Source organism: Eutrigla gurnardus (genome assembly GCF_963514095.1).
Source record: "Eutrigla gurnardus genome assembly, chromosome: 12".
In the NCBI taxonomy this organism is placed as follows: Eukaryota; Metazoa; Chordata; class Actinopteri; order Perciformes; family Triglidae; genus Eutrigla; species Eutrigla gurnardus.
This window is the reverse complement of record NC_139926.1, coordinates 4,515,889-4,535,825: the sequence shown is the minus strand read 5'-3', so window position 1 is coordinate 4,535,825 and position 19,937 is coordinate 4,515,889. Positions and strand designations below refer to the sequence as shown.

General features: G+C 39.6%; 2 protein-coding genes across 3 annotated transcripts; one reads left to right on the top strand and one right to left on the bottom strand.

The window, feature by feature from the left end:
• Window positions 1-1,751: 1,751 nt before the first annotated feature.
• On the top strand, window positions 1,752-7,882 carry pdcl3 (phosducin-like 3). The gene is made up of 6 exons (XM_084023698.1): window positions 1,752-1,897; window positions 3,291-3,408; window positions 3,670-3,760; window positions 4,289-4,432; window positions 6,167-6,375; window positions 7,319-7,882. Exons 1-6 carry the CDS (start codon window positions 1,892-1,894, stop codon window positions 7,459-7,461), a joined length of 711 nt encoding a protein of 236 aa, XP_083879824.1. The 5' UTR covers window positions 1,752-1,891; the 3' UTR covers window positions 7,462-7,882.
• Window positions 7,883-8,031: 149 nt separating this feature from the next.
• On the bottom strand, window positions 8,032-14,670 carry nms (neuromedin S). Of its 2 annotated transcripts, none has more exons than XM_084023699.1 (7): window positions 14,451-14,670; window positions 10,900-10,946; window positions 10,310-10,354; window positions 9,709-9,735; window positions 9,571-9,624; window positions 8,805-8,876; window positions 8,032-8,173 (listed from the first exon to the last, which is right to left on the bottom strand). In XM_084023699.1, the coding sequence occupies exons 1-7, from the start codon at window positions 14,521-14,523 to the stop codon at window positions 8,135-8,137; spliced, it is 357 nt and encodes a 118-aa protein (XP_083879825.1). In that variant the 5' UTR covers window positions 14,524-14,670; the 3' UTR covers window positions 8,032-8,134. The 2 variants fall into 2 exon arrangements, with proteins under 2 accessions (XP_083879825.1, XP_083879826.1); XM_084023700.1 differs by having other exon boundaries at window positions 8,032-8,167.
• Between the last annotated feature and the right edge of the window lie 5,267 nt (window positions 14,671-19,937).

The following is a 19,937-nucleotide window of genomic DNA, read 5'->3' as shown; positions in this document are numbered from 1 at the left end:
TCAGGCTTAGCCTTCATGTAACATATCAATATATTGCGCAGGCTTACATCAGCTAGTACCGACTGGTTTCAACAATGATATCATGACATCTCAATTGGCAACCTTGAGCAAAGTGACACAGAACTGCTCCGAAGAGACACAAAACCACGAATGCGTGGCAACGAGACGTATATATCCGTCATATAAAGAGGCTATGAGACAGTGTTATGGGTGTTGTGCTTTTATTGTGTATGATATGCTGTCAGGCTGGGTCCTCGTGTGTTGAGCTCTGGACCAAATACATTTCCCACTGTGAGATTATAATGTTGATCTGCATCTGAACAAAACCATGGTACTCGCTGAGATGTTTCCTCCACCACAACATCTCATTATCCGCATAGATCAGCTGGTCTGTCCTCTCTGCAGACATCCTTCTGCCAGAGCAAGTACTCCATTTTTACTTCTGCACCATAGCAACCAGACACACAGACACACAAAAGTACCACAACGAGTCACAAAAGTAGCACAAAGGGACACACAAAAACAACAAAGAGACACACAATAACTTCAGAGAGATGCAAAAGAACCACAAAGAGACACACGAGGACCTCAAAGAGACACGCATTGACCTTAAAGAGACACAAAACAGCCACAGCCTTCTTGCAGCCAGAGGAGTCGCTCCCTGATGACCAGTAGATAGAATGCAACACTTCAGTGTTGGTTTCATGTTTCGGGACCGGAGGTTGCCGTCTGTGTCGGACCAGCAGTAAACATCACCAAATATGAATTTGATCTCAGCTTTCCCGGACTGTAAAGTGTGATAAGTAAAAAGAGGAAGAAGAAAAAGAGGAAGTCAGGCAAGTAAAACTGGTAGGAGTCTAAATTAGCCTGAGACAGGATGTGCCAAAGATTTAACATGAAGACAGTTGGCCGCACTTCATTAATGTGTTTAGGGAGCCCCATAGATAGCTCAGTCCGTAGAGTTGGCGGCCCATATAACAAGGCTCAGTCCTCATTGCAGCGCCCCCCCTATACATCTTAAAGAAATGATAATTGTCTGTTGACTTAAATCAACATTTAGGCTTTATAGAGTTTCCCCAAGCCAAAGTTGTGCAACCCGGGGTATTTATCCAATTGGTTATATGACTAAGAAAATTGTCGATGCACTTTAATACTTTATGGGAAAAGTGTGAAATAAAGATATGAATTAGTATATTAAGGATCTCTCGGCATGGGTTGCTATGGAAATACATACAAAAAAGGAAGGCTGGCAGTTGAATAAAAATCTGCTGTTGGTAATGATCAATAAAGCCAATAATGGTAATAATATTATTGTTATCAGAATTGTCTTCAAAAAGCTTTGTTCATTATGATGTGCTTGTTCTTTCTCCACCTGTTATTGAGATTTAAATAGAACAATTCATTTTTAAAAGTGTCTGTGTGTGCGCGCGCGCGCGTGTGTGTTTGAGTGTGGTTTTGTGTGTTTGTGAGAGATAGTGTGTGTGTGTGTGTGTGTGTGTGTGGGTGTGTGTGTGCACCTGTTGAGTGTCGTTCTCGGGAGCCACAAATGGAATGCTGCACTCCGACTCCTTATATGGGCATATCTCGCCTCAAAAGGAAGTTGGTGTCACTTTTATTATGGTCCTACCACACAACGAATGTGTTCCTCATTTTTTAAAACAGCAATTACCAAGCTGTAGCAACACATAAAAAACTATGAGACATCTCTTTGTGGTTGACTCAAGATATACTTAAAAACACGGGTTTTTTTAATGCTGGAGGCATTGTGGGCTTTTTGGAGACAGTCGTAGCTTTTGTTTTTTACCGGAAACGCTCCATCTGCGGTCCTTTTCTCCTTCCGTGTCTGAGGAGAGCAGTGCTGTGATATCAGAGGAAACTTCTGTCTGTCAAAATGCAGGTTGGTAAATCTTCATTGGACTTATAAAGACGGTGTTGTGGCGTTAGCGAATGGTGTGATTTACCGTCAGTTGATGTCGGTGTTGAGTGTTAACATAATTTCAGAACAGAGCCTTGAAACTTAGCTAGCAGTGTAGCTGGGCGTATCACCGGTTTAGGTGTTAGCGTCGCTATGAGCTAGCTAGCTACGTGCTCAATCTACCCCCAAACATGTCGAAGAGACGCAAAGAAAGACGAGCTCAAACGATTTGATGCCGATTTAAGTTCGTTGGTTGTCGACAAAATAACTGATGACAATTTTGGTCACGTCAAACTTTTGGTAATAAAGTGCTTGGGGGAGGACTTTTCCTTAAACCCAAAGAGTTTCAGTGTTCAGGAATACAACGGGAAGAAAAACAACATCGCTTACTAGCTAAATGTGTTTTCACCAAGTATTGTTTTTGTGTTACCTCAGCACAATACATTTTTTAAGACTGGTTGTTCAACTAAGCAAGCGTTTAATCTACAGTATTTGCATGCGTGTAGTTAAAGACAGGGAAATGCTATTGACGAGTTCATGCTGCTCTTGCTTTAAACTAAAACTTACTTACCGGTACTTACTTAGTGTGAGGGAAATTCCTATTTAATCATGTATTTCTGTGGGCAAATGGCTGTCTGTCCTCAATGCGTATTGCAGGACCATTTGTCACCAGGGGCGTCGCCAGACAAGCCCATTGATGCAGGATAAGACAATGACCCTTAAACACAACATCTGGGGACACCTGGAACGGGGGATGCAGGATGTCAGACCTGTATGTAAATTCAACTGCATTATAAGTGCCAACAGAAACAGTGGCTCTTCAGTCATTCCTGTGTCACACTGTGAGTGGCTCATGATGCAGCATTAAAAGATCTTCAGATTCTGATATTATGTCTACTGGTATTTCATTGCCAAACTCTCACCTGCACTAGACTAAACTGGTATTTCAGTTGCAACGACACTTAGCTTGAGTCATGAACCCACTTTGCAGGAGAGCCAGATGCCCTGGGCCCCCATTCAGCTCCCGACCCCCAATATCCCCCTCTGTCAGACCCGTTGGAGCTGTGTGTCTCAGCATTGCTGTGGTGGGCAGAACACCCGAAACATAATTTATTCTAGGCACAACTTCCAAGCCCCCCCTTTACTCTCTCAGTAGTCATGTGACTAACAAACCCTCACAGATTTATTTAATATATTTGGAGCTTAAAAATGCGGCAGTTTAGTAAAGCAAAGCAGGCTTTATGTACTACTGTTGGTACAAATGTACAATTGTTTTGACAAAGATTGAAAAATGAAACCATTAATACATCGCATGTCGGAGCTAAGACAAACCCAGATTAATAATATTTGTATCTATGCTTTGTTTTCTCCCCAGGACCCAAATGAAGACACAGAGTGGAATGATATCCTGAGGAAGAAGGGCATTCTTCCTCCCAAAGAGGTACCTAAAGATGATGAAGAGGAGGAGCTGGCCCTCCAGCAGCAGTCTGTCGGTAGGAGAGGCCATTTGGAAAATATATCGCTGTTTCTTTGTGGCCTCATTGTGGGGGATTCATGTTTCCACCTCACAAAACATGGTTTAACGTGTCCTTCAGTCAAATCTACTCCACAGATTTGGTTTTGTAAATTACATAATTGATATTTCTCTAGAGTTCAGTTTAGTCCATTTTGACAGTATTAAATTGATCACTGAAGGTGATCAGAGATTATTTGCAGAGCTTGTAATCAGCAGCCTTGACTGTTTCTGTCAACAGTTAAAACGTATGAGGACATGACACTAGAGGAACTGGAGGAGAATGAAGATGAGTTTGGAGAAGACGATGAGGCTGCCATTGAGATGTACAGGTGAGTGGAGGTGATGCAGATGGAGGTCTGGTGTTCTGAGCAGCTCCCACTATACTGTTACTGTGTGTGAAGAAAACCAGACTTTTAGCCCTAAAGTACAGCTGCACTATATTGGACACAACCAACGTTGCAACTGCGTTTTCTGCAGTGTATTTTGCAATATGAACAAATACCAGGAATATTCACCCTAAATGTTTTAAAGTTAAATGCAATACATATTATTCACTTGAAAGCTAAATTAAGAGTCCCACCCCTACTGGTTTAGTCATGAACATGAGAATGAGATTTCCTTTGTATCAACCAGCAAAATAATCACCGCATGACGTGTTTGACTTAATTTACCAACATCACACATCCTGTAATATGACTATTGAGCATCACGATGTCGATGCTGAGACTATATATAGTGCAGCCCTAGCCCAAATACTAGTAAGTTTAAAACCACCAGCACACCATGATGGCTTCATTCCAGTAGAGTAAAATAGCAAATGAAAAATATTTGGGACATTGACATTGGTCTCCCTACAGACAGAAGCGTCTTGCGGAGTGGAAGGCGACTCAGTTGAAGAACGTGTTCGGGGAGGTGGTGGAAATCTCAGGGCAGGACTACATCAAGGAGGTCAACAAGGCCGGGGAAGGCATCTGGGTGGTGCTGCACCTCTACAAACAAGGGTAGGTCATCCACCCAACAAACCCAGGAGTTGAACAAGGATGAAAAACAGCATCGTGTGTCTAGAACAGACTGACAGCAGACATTCAACCAAGAGTTTTCATGTCAGATTCATGGAAAGAAAGCATGTGACTGTGTGTCCACCACGGTTTTGATGAACTGACTTTAGAGAGTGAGGGGAGTCTCCCTGTAGTGAAACAGCTGAGCTCACAGACGAACTGCTGCTAAACATGCTTTAATGTAATGGCTCAGGTTGACTCCTCACCAGCAATGTACATCCACTAAAAGTTCTGATGTCCGTCACCGACTGGCTCACATTGTTATTATAAGGAACCCTTTCCATCGTGTTGTGGCTGTAATACTGGACTATTACCACACCGTTGTCCCCATTAGATACTTGGACACAAAAACATGGAAAAATACTAAAGTTAACCTTTAAGGCGGGCTCACACCGGACCGAAAAATCGGCGTCTTTGAGAGAGTCGGCGTCCGTGACATGAGTCTCCTTGGTGTGGTCGCTCGAATCGGCCCACGTCGGCGTTCATTTCAGCCGATTCAAATGTGTAATCCGCCATTCGAGTCGGTCATTCTTTTACCATTCTGATTGGTGGTAACCAGTGGAATCGAAGAAGGTGGTCTAGAGAGGACCGCCTACTTCCGGTTTTCGTGTTTTTTGGCCCCACAATACAGATTAGCGCCGCCTGTTGTTTTGGAGACATTACATCTCGCGCAAGCGCGGAACGTATGGCGTCGGCTGTAATTCCGTAGGTGTGAACCGCCCATGTCGTTGTTCGAGTCGGCCATATTAAGTAGCCGACGCCGAATTTACCGACGCGAGTCGGGCAGTTCTTCCGGTGTGTACACAGCTTTAAACCCCAAACCCATGAGCAGTTTAGATATAGCTCTTTGTTGTGTTGAAAAGTCTATTCATTGATTCAAAAAACAAAAACTTTGATTATCAATTATTTGTTTGAATGTATCAAGTAGGGCTGTTCGATTTTGCCCAAAAATAAAATCCAGATTTTCTTCTCTCAAAATACGATTTTCGATTACGATTATTTTGTGAAATGACAAAAGGCAAAGAAATTATCTCAAATATGCTGTTTTTTATTGAACATTTTGCAAATAATTTCCCTATTGGGATTTGAGTGCAAACCTTGCTCTTATTAAACAAAAAATCCCTCAAGGGATTAATATAAAGAACAATTAATGAACTTTTGCCATCTGGCTTTGCTCCATGTTATCTTCTTGTAGACCTTTGGTCAACAAATAAAAACAATCCCTTTGGGATTAAGAGAAGAACCTCACTTTCACATGTATCTTTAGGTGTGTCCATTAAACAAAAATGAATGAATAAAGTGCAGAACTTTAACTTAACTAAAAAATCAATTTTACGATTTTCACATTTTTAACATCGTCCGAACTACATTATCGCGATTACAATTTAAAATTGATTAATCGAACAGGCCTAGTATCAAGCAAAAGCATTCCAGCTTCCTAAATGTGAGTATTTGCTTGGTTTCGTTGGTATGTATCATTCTGAATGGAGTAACTTGTTCAGGACAACTGGTCCGACACAATGAGCAGTTTGCAGACATCACCTTGTGCCTCATCAAGTCAAAACAACCAGAGGAGCTGATTGACTGCAGCAGTAGCTTTCAGACCATTATCATTATTGGCCCTTTCCAACCAGAAACATCTGCATGTTTTTAATCTCCATCTGTCTCCTTTCCCAGCATCCCTCTGTGCACCCTCATCAACCAGCACTTAAGTACATTGGCCAGGAAGTTCCCTCAGACCAAGTTCCTCAAGTCCATCTCCACCACCTGCATCCCCAACTACCCCGACCGCAACCTGCCCACCGTCTTCGTCTACCTGGAGGGAGAGATGAAGGCCCAGTTCATCGGGCCGCTGGTCTTCGGGGGCATGAACCTCAAACTTGATGGTAGGAGGAGACTTGCACTTTGTTTCTATGACAACATGATCTGGACAAATATCACCATTCTAACTAATGTTGTATGATAGACTAGTGTCACTCTTTGCTTTGAGTTATTTATTTGGACCACTCTCTATTTAGTGGCTAGCTAGCTTGCTAATTTCATGCTACAGTTACAGGACATTAAAAGCACCATCTGAACTGCTGGGCTTGGTCTACATTACTTTAATATGTATAGCCAGACTTTGTAAATGGTGGTGATCAAAGCTGCCTCTGTATACATCACCTGACTCTGGATCAGCTAATATCAAATTGAATTACAATATATAGGGTTCAACCAGAAGAGGGCAGGTGCTATGTATATTTATAACACAGTGTGTAGGATACAAATATTTTGTATTTATTTGTCAAGATGTGAATCAATCAACAACACAACTAGATACACAGATACCTTGACTTTTGTTACTCTTTAAATCTTCAGGACCATCAGAGGATTAAAGTAATGCCGGTTTAACCGTAACATTGTGTATGAGCGTAAAATCACAAAAACGTGAGTGAAAAGGCTGTAAATGGATGTTTACTTTAAAAGAAAAATTGAATAGCATATTAACATAATTATTAGATCAGCTGTTGCAGTGTTGTTTTTGCCATTTGATCTCAATTTAGTCTCAAATCTTATGCTGTGTCCAAAGTCGATGCAAATAAATACAGATGTATTTGGGTTCATCCAGCTGTAGTAAACCAGCAGATGTGTGTCTTGCTAGACACAGTGAATACAGCTTGGTGAAATTCAAGGTGACGTCATGAACTTTCCTGGTTTCCAGGCGCTTTGTGTTTTGAATACTGCATTTGTTTAGTCACATGTTAATCTTTTAATTGTTACAGTTTCAGTCTCATTCTGTCCAAAACGTCATGTTTTCTTAACGAGGTGTTTGTGATCCGCCCCATCCAGAGCTGGAGTGGAGGTTATCAGAGTCTGGCGCGGTGAAGACAGACCTGGAGGAAAACCCCAAGAAGCAGATCGAAGACAAGCTCATGTCGTCGATCAGATGTTCGCTCCCGACACAAAATGACTCTGAGGACGAGGACTATTAGAAACAAACGGCTGCAGGGAAACACTCAGACCTCTGCAAGGAGGGAGAGGCGACGGCATCTCCTCTTATCTGCACACGTGTTTGATATTTTAACCATGCGGGTGTCTCGTATGCTGACCTCAGTCCTGCTCAAGGGCACTTGGACAGGACTATGACCAGCCAGCCTCCCGTACATTTCAATGGGAAAACAATCACTCTTTTATAAGTTAAATTAACGTCCAAAAACATCACCTGAATCTTTACAAAAGCATCAAAAGCAAATTGTTACTTTTTTTTATTACGTTTCATGATATTTATGTTACAAAATGTACATTTAAATCTGTAGAACTAACACCTCTTTGCCACAATAATCTGTTTTGATCATAATTCTCTTTTTTAGGGAATCTTTGTCACTGTTGGATATAAAGGACGTCTTTAAGAGATTCTGTTGATTTTTGTTTGTATTTTGTGACACCAGCGTCTCGCTTGCACTTGACTCAACGATCGACGTTTGACAGGAGGAAACACGCGGCAGCCATGATAGTGCACTTCTGTGTTTTTCCATCTGTACAATAATTTATTTTCTGTTAAGAGTCAAATGTTTGTGTCGGAGAGAGAAGCTGTCGCTCCACCAGTTGATGAGGCTGCTCTTCCTCTCGTTTAGCCTGATTCCCTTCTTTTGTTGTAGACTTCTTCTACACCATCCCCTCCGGCAGACCTCGAATCTTCTGTTTCTTAGGAAGAGAGCAGATTAACAATCAGTGGCAGTAAATCGAACCTCAGCAGTGATGCAATTTAAAAAGATTTGCACTTGGTTCCCTCTGTCTTTACTTCCTGGAAAAGTTGATGAGAAATGCTAGTGTACACTGCAAGGAAATCATTGTTTAGACCAGAAATCCTCATGTGCCATCAACATATCCAGACAACACTATTATTTATTTGTTTGCTTATATTTGGGGTGGAATGATATTGGATTTGATTATGGACTAAGATTTAAAAAAACACAATAAGTTGCTTGTGGGGAATTTCTATATCCAGGTGTCAAAGCTTGTCGTGTCAAACCCAAGAAGACTTGATGCAGTAATCGCTGCCAGTCAATCAGGACCCCAAGGAACTCCAGTCCACATGCCGTCCTCTGGCAAGATACTGAACCCCAAACTGACCCGACGTGTGTGAATGTAGACTGAATAGCGTCTACATAGTGTAGCACTCTAGCACTGCAGGTCTGTTACTTTTAGTGTTTGTGGAGGTTTCCTCATGCCGTTTTTTTATTTGAGTTTTCCCGGCTGTGCATCCTCTAGTTAGTCACACAGCATTTTATTCTTCTCCGACGGTGAAAACAGTGTATGCCTTGTGTTTTCTTACCAGAAGTAACACCTTCCTTCTTCTCTGGGACAGTTTTGGGGAAAGTCGCATCAAAGGATGAACTGAGTGAGACTGGAGGAGCAAAGAGGGGAGAACACTTAGAGAGACGTCAGACGTGACTTTAAACACCTACAGAAATCCTGTCTAAGGCTGCGTTCATGCCCATGATTGCATGTCTGCATCGGTGTATGAACCTCGTAACCACACAGTTATGATCCAAGTATCTGCACACATTATAACCTTGTTTATTTAGTCTGGATCAGATATTTACTAAATCTGACTTTTGCTCATTTATGAGCGTTTTATTCAGGCAAAGTTCAGCTTTGACAACATTAAAAAGCTTCTTTTGTTAAAACAATAACAAAAATCAGCCTACAAATGAGATTTCAATTATGTAAAACATCTTGCAATCCAGAGTATTAAATTATTAATGTGATGATGCAGGCGAAGCAGCGGCTCACATCAAAATCATATGGGAGTCATTTTTAAATGCTTTGAGGGAGTTTTGGCCACCAGCTGTCCAATCAACAAACAATGGCCAACTCATTATTGTCAACATGTTATTTGAATTGATCCAAAATTTCAGTTTTCCATTATCCATCTTTTCCATCCGACCAGCTTTTAAAGAATCCCTTTTATAATTCAGTTTGTGAGCTTCCTGCTGATGTTTCTCGGTACATCTCTGCAGCCATTTAAAACAACGCCTGATACAAAAGCCGTGACATTACATGAAAGAGATGAACGATGTGTTTGCTCCTCTGCTCACCTGGTGTTGTACAGCTCCGACAGAGTTGTGTGCTTTAGAGTAATGAAACAGGAACTGAAAGAAGGAGAGACTCAGAAAGTCAGTGAGCTGTGGCTGAATAGAAGATCTGAAACAAGAGGAACTGAGGTTGAAACTTACTCTTTTGAAAACATTCTGGACTTGCTCCTGTGGGGAAATAATTACAGTGAATTCAGTTTGTTTTGATAGTTCAGATATTCCTGATGCATAACTTATATTCAATATGCATTCTTGTTGCATAAAGTACAACAGCAGTAACTCCATAAAATCACATTTGAATACAACAACAGTTCAAGTTTTTCTCTAAGAAACCAGTTACAGATGACTGAGGTCAGACTGTGGTTTATAGTTTTATAGTGATGTGTTCCTCTTTGTTTGCTCCGTCACTCAGAACCAAATGACTAATTTCTTTCCAAAAAGAGATTTAAAACTCCTTTAGCACCTTTAACATTAGCACATAATGTGCTAGTTGCAGTGTAAAAACAACCAAATATATATATACTAACAGACCATCACTGAGCAAACTGTAGGCAACAGGGCTGAAGGGAAATGTAGTACTCTGTTTTTAACACTGTGGTCTCATGTTTGCATCGATTATATCAAGATGTCGCAATTAATTTGGACTGAGATTTATAATAAATAATAAATAAATATGTGATATTGTATATTATGTACCTTTATAGTGACAATGCAGTGTTTTTGGTGTTTGCTCTTCACCTACCTCATTCTGGTCTCCCCATAAAACATCACTTGGGATACCTCGCACCTGCAGACAAACAAAACACTTCATTATGGTGTATTAAAAAACTCATGTTTACAATGTTTACTGAGATAATAAATCAAGTGAGAAGTATGGTCACTTTCTCATAGACGTCCATGCAATCAGACTATATTTGTCAACCAGAGGAGTCGCCCCCTGATGGTCAGTAGAGTAGGCCTGAGTTGGACTGAATTCTTATGCAGATCAGTGTGATCGCAATCTTTGCTCCAACAAACCATGGTGACAATCACATGAGACAATGTGACCACAAACTGTTGGTTATCCTCAAAGTTTGTCAGAAATTATAATATATAATGGAGAGAATAACAAAAGTTGCTCTATTTTCTTTGCAATCGTATAGTAACATTCCTTTCTTTACTCACAGCCTGAAAATAATTGATTATGAATTGGCTCAAACGTCAGCATTGAAAATGGGGTCAAAGAAGAGCAACATACAGCTGAAAAAAAAACCTGAATTGTCAGAAGATGTTACTGTTACAGGGATGATTTGAGTGTGGATGAATATCAAATAAAACAATTATATTTTTTACCTTTCTTAACTCTATCCCGTCTTCCCACCGATCGAAAGGACTGGCATCTGAGTGAAGAGCACACATAATAATGTCATAATAATAAATACAACACTGACCGTTTAATGGTCCACAATAGTTATTTTAAAGTGAATTAATGTGATTACAAATGTGTATCTTATAAGGTTTTCTGTGGTCACTCACTCATCAGTAGGCTAATAAATACAAACTTAAGGCTAAAACCTTAAAGAGTAAATCAATATCAGCTGATTTCCAGTGTCTTAAGCTTTCGCCTCGAAGCAGCGATGCTGACATGTGCTGTAGTACATCCTGACATCACTGTTGTGGGTGTGGTTGGTGTAACAGAGCACATTCAATGTTTACGCGCACATTAATATTCCAATTATTCCAAATATGACAATATTCTGAATAAGGCCTCATTCTGAGTAGCATTTACTAATTAAATGTTAAGCCAATAGTCATGACATCATCCAGGTGCTCGGTGAATTTCACCACTGTATCTAGCAAGACACGGCTGGTTTACTTCAGCTGGGTGAACCCAAAATAAACTATTTAGCAGTGATTTAATAGCAATAACCAGATAAAAAGGATGCTGAAATAACTCCATAATGATGGTGATCAGTAAAAAGTCTGAAGTCATGCTTTGTTCATTCTGTCTGTAAGACCACAAGCTAACTACTGTTAAAATGCTTGTTTTCTGAATGGAGTCTGGTTGATGGGTGCTAGGCTATGCTAACATTGTAGCTGCTCCATCAACACTCCAAATAAGGTGTTTTAGGTGGAGAACTGGTCTTTGCGAATAATTCAGATCGTTACCTCGGATCGGCCTGTGTTGAAACAGCTAAAAATGATGTTCCACACAACAAATTTCATTGTGAATCACGTTTACAGGGAAACACATGTTGTGGATAATGTTTGCTTTGAACATATCACAAATAAGTTTCAAACCAGCCCATGGAGGTCCACATAGGGAGGAGGTCTGGAGGTGAACGGATCACCAGGAGACGTTCTCACTCTGGTTTTTGTGCATGTAAATGTCTGCAGAATCCAAACCTAAAGTTCATGTCCAAGGGAGTTCCTCTCCTCCACAGAAACTCTGATCTTGAACTGTTCCAAACAACTCAATTAAAATCTTGCTTTTTCTTCAGTAAAGTGATGATGTCACCAAGTAACACATTAGCATGATATCTGCCTAGCCGCTAGTTTCGCACTCAAACAAAGCTAGTAAGAGAGGAGCTGAGCATGGAGTCTCCATCCACCTTCATAAGGACTTCTAGAGGAAGAGGAGCTGAAGAACAAGTGGCTAAAATTCATTTGATCACTATTCCTCAGCAGAACAACTCCTGAAGGCTATTGCACAAAAGCAGAATTGGGATATCCAGGATAACTGACTAAGCTGGGTTCAACATATCCCAGTGAGAGCAGTCTGGATTAACTGGCTGCTCAAAGGCCAAACCAGGATGAAGAGCTGCGACTAAGTCAAGCCAGGAGCAACTAATCCTGGAGAGTCAACGTAGGCGACTTCCTCAACTAGACCCTGAGATCATCACTGACTCACTGATGCAGATCCCAAATTCACCATGACGACGACAAACTGAGCATGAGCTTCTGATGGAGGCGTACGAGGAGGTCAGGCTCCTCCGTAAAAAGAAGTTATCTTGTTACTGTAGCGCTTTGATCGGGAGCTCAAATACTATATGAAACAATAATAATTATAATATTACTGTTACTATGACGATCACATGTGGAATTTAATAACCTGTATGAATATAGGCTGAATTAATGTAAAGTAATGGTCACAGTGTTTAAATAATGACAGTAAGTGACTCCACTGGATGGTATATGTAAAATATGGGGAAAGACGTCCATCAATCCATCCATTGTCTACCGCTATTGTCTATTCAGGGTCACGGGTGGGCTGGAACCGATCCCAGCTATCGGGGAAAAACGTGTTTTTGTAAAATAATAAAGCATGTAAACATGTTCTAGTAGGAACCTGAAATACAAGTAGGAACCATGGAAGGAGCAGAGTCGGTCGTCTTTAAGGGTTGTTTTGTCTGCTTGGATTAACATGTCATTCAAAACTGACTTTGTTTCTATCTAATCATATTTTAACTGTAAACCAACTTTGAGTATGAAAACATTCTAGAATATTATTATTCAAGTTATTGTTATTATTGTTGCTTCTGAATTGCTGGGGTTAATTTATTTCTGACTCATTACAGTGTGATTGTGTTTCACATTGTTTTATGGTGTTTCTTTGTGTTATTCTGTTGATTATGGAGCATGTGATGCAAGACCTCATAGTTACTGGTTACTGTGTAGATTCAGATTTATCATAATAAATAAATAAATGATGCAATACATCATAGATTACACATTATACACAACAGTATGTCAAAGTACATGAAAATGCTGTTTATATATATTTGTATATAATTTATTGTATGTATTGTAATATGATATAACACCTGGAAAAGAGCCATGTTACATAATGAGTACAAATCTGAATACTTCTGTACTTGTAACTGAGTATAGTTTACATTTCTACTGCATTTCGTAAGGTGAACATTATTAAGGAATATGTTGAAATTGTTATTAAATAATGAATGAATTCAGAGAATATTTGTGTTAATTTAATTTATTTTCTGCATATCCTGTTCCAGGATAACTTGCATCCAAACTAGAACAAATTATTGATAATGACTCACTTGATGGTCGATGGAAACCTTTTGTTAATAACAGCTGACCTGCTGGAATAATTATTTAAGTCATTAATAAAGAATAATTTATGACTCATACCTTAAAATGATACAACTAGTGAATTCAAATATCACCTTTTAACTACAGGCTGCTTCACATAATACAGTAATGTATTATAAATATAATGTATATAATATAATGTATTGTAAAGTTCTTTCTTTAATGACCCATCAGATGTTAATATTAATGAGCTTCCCTGAAGACCATACACAGCAGAAGCATGATTCACAACCTGGCAACCCAGTTCTCCTTATTAATGGCTGATTACAGAGCTAAAGTAGTAATACATTATTAAAGATCAATTAGTAAAGACATGTTACAAATAATCCAACTAATAAAACTAAAACATTTATAAAAGTAAAGTTGGTTTTATTTGACAGCTACTCTTAAAAAATGAGATCAGTTTACATTCAGGTGTATGTGTGTTAAGCTTTTATCCCCCGTTTCCTCCCGCCTTTAATATGAACTCAATTTGATCATACTTTATTGTATTTAATTCACCATGATACATTCGACATATATTCTATTCATTATTACTTTATTATTTTATATTTCATATTATAGACTTTCTTTCTTTAATGAGTTGTGTGAATCCCAGGATACTTATTTTGTTTTATGGAATCTAATTAAAAAGCAAGGAGAATAATTCCACATTATAAATTCCAATTACTAATTTTTAACTTTAATTTACAGGTTTTAATCATCAGTGGCAAAAGCAGCTATGACGTTTTAATAATCGATTCTTTAAGATGTAGTTGACTTTTAAAATGAATAAATAAGAATCTCACCTGCTGTGCTCCAAGATCCAAGAAAGCAGAATAAACACAAAAGAAAAAGTTGTCGCACAGTTGGCAGAGTCATGACTCTTCCTCCTCTCTCCTCTTCGTCTCTTAATCAGCGCGCTTTTTTTCTCTCAGGGAGGCTGTTGTTTGTGCTCGGCTCGGTTCGGCTCGGTTCGGCTCCCGTCGGTGATCTCCGTCCCAGCAGCTGTGTGGTCTGAACGCCGTGCCCTCTGCCCGCAGCACTTTAAAAGCGTAGAAGCTCGCGGGCGGACAGGCATCTTCTTGTACGCAGAGGTGACCAATCACACCGACCCGGTCATCAGCACACCCGCTTGCGCAAATCCAACGCACCCTCACACTCCCATAGCTCCCCCTCTCTCACGCACACACACACTTTTCTGGGAATAATACCTCACTGGGGGAATACTCGCCTGCGCGGGGATGTCAGGTTGTTATATGGATAATATGAATCCGCCTGAAAGGGAGATCGATTCAACCGCTAAGTACAGACTGATGGAACTTTTCAAATGATATCTTAAAACAAGTTACATCTTAATATTTGTTTTAATATAATAGATGTATACATCAAACATGCATACACTCAAATATCTAGTATTATAATAAAATAAATATATACATGATGTATAGCTGAGCTTAAAAAAATACCAGAGACACATTCACAAATTCATTTAGTGACTCAGTCAAAAAGCTTTTGTAGGAATCATATTTCGTCTGCCCTCCATGATGTGGATGCGGATGTTTGTTAAAGTGGGTATATTTAATTGCGTGGTCTAGACATTATGGTTGTGGTTAAAGTCAGTCTCATCACTCCGGGTTTAAGTTTCTACATGCTTTAAGGCCGAGCTGTGACACGTTTCATTTAAAGGCAGCGGTCGTCACAGTGAATGTGACTTCTTATGATGTCAGGTTGAATGTCAACGCTTCTGAACCAAATGTTTGTTTCATCAATATTTTTAATATCAGCCTTGAAGAAAGTCACGATAGCATGTGGTTAACATTGTGAAATGATTGGTCAGGTGTAGACAACAACAACTACTACTTGGTTAAGGGTTGGAAAAAATATTGTTTTTTGTTCAAATACTAAAGTAACAACATAATGGAACGTAACAACATAACGTAACAACATAACAATGTAAAGTAACTGTGCAAGGTAACAACGTAACGTAATAATGTAACAATGTAAAGTAACTGTGTAAGGTAACAACGTAACGTAATAATGTAACGTAACAACATAAAGTATCAAAGTAACTTAACAACATAACATAAAACCATAAAGTAACAAAGTAACTTAACAACGTAAGTTAACAGCATATATTAACAGCGTCATTTTACAACTGTAGTGACCTAACCTAATTTGACGTAACAGCCATAACACTGTTACAATGATAACACTGTAACAACATAACATAACATAATGTAACATAAAAACATATCAATCCCAACTGTAATATAACTACTAACTAACAATGTATTGTAACACTGTAACACCTAAAAGTGTGGTTAGAACATAACATCATAACTTAAAGGTTGAGTAGGTGATTCTATTCAGAAAGACTTTCTGTTATATTACTTGAAATCCTCGTAACATACTGATAGCAATGAATTTATTAAATGCTCTGATATAAAAAACATGTTTTTAAATGTCGTCTGTGGCCGTGCAGGACTGTGAAAACCCGTCTAATCTAGAAAGTGGGGCTCGAGAAAAATAATTGGACGGGGAGTTCCTGGGAGAACAAAGTAGCCTTTGGAGGACGCGGCCTTCGTAAAGGCCGAAACCAAGTGGTCTCCAAAAGTGACGGTCTTGTCTAGAGAGATTTTCCTGTTTGCGTCCCTAGCTGTTCCCGCTGCTCCCACCCTTTGCCCCTCCTATCGCCTAGCAACCAGCTGCTGTTGATAAAGAGCATAGAAGAGGTAACTAACGTGAAATTACTAAAATGGAGCCAGAGATCATATTTGATTCTTCTTATTTTATATTATGATGGATATGCTCCATTATATTTTGCAATTCATATGCATGATCACTGATATCTAAATAACTGAGAGCCATAGTTGTTTTATTTAAACGGTAACAGACCTGCTGATGTGGCCACTCTATGTTGTTCTGTTCAGGGATTAACTGCTCAGATCAGGTAGACTGGAGTTTTAGCTGCATTTAACCAGACTGGGAATCACATTTCTACAAACAAATCTGACCTTTCCAAGACGAGTAGTGACTCCTCATTATCACACATTGTGGCTTTATTTCAGACTGCCAAAGGCTTTGTGATGTATCTTGGTGTAAGATGATTGTAAAGATAATGGATAATTGTGGCTCCTGGGGCTTTAAAAGATCTTTAATCATATTTGAAGGAATCTAGACCCTAGGTAGGTTAAGGCAATAAAATGACGTAAGTTGAATAAAAAACATTACGGTTTGACTTGGAGCAAAACAAAAATGCAACAAAATACTTCACACAGGACACAAACAACTGTCTCCTGGGTGAAAGTCCTGTGTTTTTTGACCGGTCCACCACCCAGTCCTTGACCCTAACTGGACTTCTATGGACTTGTTTGAAACTAATTTGTGACACATCAAGAGCAAACGTAATCTACGAGAAAATATGTTTCATGGACATGCAGTTTAGTTGTGTGAGAAGGTCATTTTTAGGAGACGAGGCTAGCCGTTTGCATTTTGTTTTATAATTTAAAAGAAGCTCTGTCCTGAATACTCTTTGTAAATTAGGGAATGAAGAATATTGAAGCTTATTGACTGTGTACGTATCATAGGCGTCGGAAGCACAAAATATGTGGGTGGGACACTTTAATGGGATTTGGGGGTTTGAGTGTCCTCCCCCAGAACATTTTTAACAGAGTAGATATCCTGTATTCTGATGCATTTTACCATGTGGTTTGATACTTTTATCTGGCTTGAGAGAGAAATATAGGTCATTTTTGTAATTCTATCCAGACAAAGTGGTTTGCCCATGTCAGATCAGATATTTGAAAATATTGTTAGCCAAAATATAGATCAGAATACCAAGTAATTCATCACTAAAATGAGCAGCAGACTGATCCAATCCAGCTTCCCTGTCTTTGTGGCAGAGATTTAAAAAGACAAAAAAAAAAAAAAAAAGCAATGAACGCAAATACTGTTGACTCTTGAATCTTCCCAGTGGGCAGCACATTTGACGGTCGGGTAATCACTAGGCATCTTGTGTGATTGGCCTCCACAAAAAACAAGGAAATGGGAATAATTGAGCCACAGAGACGCAGCTGAAGAGCTTCTTGTTCACTTTCTCATTTTGAAAGATGCTCCACTTCACACCACTTACACAAGAGTTACAAAATCAAGTGTTGGATGGAGAATAACAAGCAGTGTTGGCACCAACAGTTGCTTTGACTCATCTCTCAAATACAGCATTTTTATTATAGGTTTTATCATCAGCTTGTATTTCACATAGCCCACTTTAAATTTGTTTCTAAATACAACTATTTATATTGTTCTTGTGTTGGAGACACATCCTTTCCTGCTTCCACTTTTGCTTGTATAAGAAAATAGATTTGCAACATTGATAACAGATGAAAATATGTATTTTAATGTACAGTGGCCAGAAATTGTTGTCTATACAGATGGTCAGAGGAGATGTCACTTAAAGCTCTAGTGTACGATTTTTCACTTGAGTCAAACTTTAGCCGATAGTAGCCATCCGGTCCGCATGGCTACTATCGGCTAAATGTTCCGATCCAATCGAACGCCGAGCAGTTTGGGATCGGGGACGTCCTGCAGACGGGGTGAGAGAGAAATCCGATAATGTGCCATCATTCATGGCTGTAATAAACACTATTACTGCTTTGTACATGTTGTGGAAGTCCCGGACACACCGGGAAACTAAACGGCGACCTGTTTGAGTTCATAGCGGAGGGGATGTTCCCATTCATTGTCTATGTAAGAAGCTGTGCAATGCTGTCACGTTGCGGCGAGTTTCGAGAGACGGCGCCGCCGCCCGCAAGCTCTCAAATATCTTTTAAACTGACCGCTGTTGATCTAAAATAAAGACAGATTCAGCAACTGCATAGCTTATTTCTCACCTAAAATGTTTTCAGAAACACATTTCGATGAACTATTGTCGTAAAATAAGAGGGAGGTGGGAGGCTGAGAGGGGAGGACAATACGAGCTTGGAGGAGCACAGAGGGGAGGGGTGTGTGTGTGTGTGTGTGTGTGAAGCGACCTTTCAAATCGTAGACTAGAGCTTTAATCTTCTAAAAATGATGTTGTAATGAAACTGTATTGCTAGTTATGTTTAGAAACGAGTCATAGAAGTCTGCGTAGGGAGGAGGTTTGTTGCTTCACATAAGCAAGTTTTGCTTTGTTTTCATAGTAATTTTAAGCCATACCATAATGTCTGTAAACCTGAGCAACGTCAAGTGTTGTTAAATTACCTGCACTGGTGTCACTTTAGGGACAGTAGTTCATTTCCACAACAATAATCCAAACTTCTAAGAACCCTACTTCTACTAACTCTCTTTATTATTGCACAAAATACTTTCCCTATGTCCACCACAGCAGCACATCTTGATTTTCATTATGACTTTTCATGAAGTGGTAGCAGACCCTGAACTCACGGACAACGAGATTGCCCACTCAGTGACCAGGGAAACTCTTGAGTTCTTCTTTCACATGTCTGTGTGTGTTTGCAAAGCGTTTTATTAAGTCCTACAGACCCACTCATACATTTCACTGTGTGACATCCTCTGTACATTTTCTGATTAAACATTTTTAAAGCTAGAAATATATTGTATGGAGTTAGTGAAACACCAAAAACAAGAAGCCAAATACAACTCATCAAAACCACCTTTGTTAATCCAGTCTTTCCACTTCCAACAACCACTCTGTGAGTTAGATGTGAAATATGCTGCTTTACCCTCTCTGTTGTTGTTGACTCAGTGCTGTATTAACAGCTCGCTGAAGGAGCCTGTTGCTGCTTAACGAAAGCCATAAAAGTTAACGTTAAAATGATGCCTTGTAGATCAAACATGATCAATGTGATCAAAGGAGTGAAGATTCAGCAACTAGATTGCCAATTTCTCACCACAAATTGCTTCAGACACAGATTTTAGGTTACTAGCACATTCCCCCTTTTTCCTAATTAGGAAGGAAGGAAATGCATCATGTGCATAGCATCGTGGGTGTTTTAGGAGTGCGGAGGATGCAGGACTCGAGGGACTCAGTCCGTGGACATTGGAGCACTCAATCACAGGGATTTGTTGACACAGCATCCTTGAACATCAGCTGCTGGAGGATCCTTCCTTGACATTGAGAAACACCCTGCATCTGTAGCTTTGTCCTCATGTTCCTTAAAAACACCAGTTCAGCTTTGATATGAAGATGCTGAACACTTCCTGTCCCTCGCCTTCTCTGCCTGCTCCCATCCATCAGATGATACAGAAACATCAGTGGCACAATAAAGCGACAATACATCCCTCTAGAAAAA

What these genes read in the sequence shown, in the direction of transcription:
- pdcl3 (XM_084023698.1), top strand. An exon ending in GCTGCCATTGAGATGTACAG is followed by an intron (nt 3,761 to 4,288) that starts GTGAGTGGAGGT and finishes GTCTCCCTACAG; the next exon opens with ACAGAAGCGTCTTGCGGAGT. An exon ending in CATGAACCTCAAACTTGATG is followed by an intron (nt 6,376 to 7,318) that starts GTAGGAGGAGAC and finishes CGCCCCATCCAG; the next exon opens with AGCTGGAGTGGAGGTTATCA.
- nms (XM_084023699.1), bottom strand. Translation starts at nt 14,523, where the DNA reads ATGACTCTGCCAACTGTGCGACAACTTTTTCTTTTGTGTTTATTCTGC. An exon ending in ACGGGATAGAGTTAAGAAAG is followed by an intron (nt 10,355 to 10,899) that starts GTAAAAAATATA and finishes GTTTGTCTGCAG; the next exon opens with GTGCGAGGTATCCCAAGTGA. An exon ending in TCGGAGCTGTACAACACCAG is followed by an intron (nt 8,877 to 9,570) that starts GTGAGCAGAGGA and finishes TTGCTCCTCCAG; the next exon opens with TCTCACTCAGTTCATCCTTT.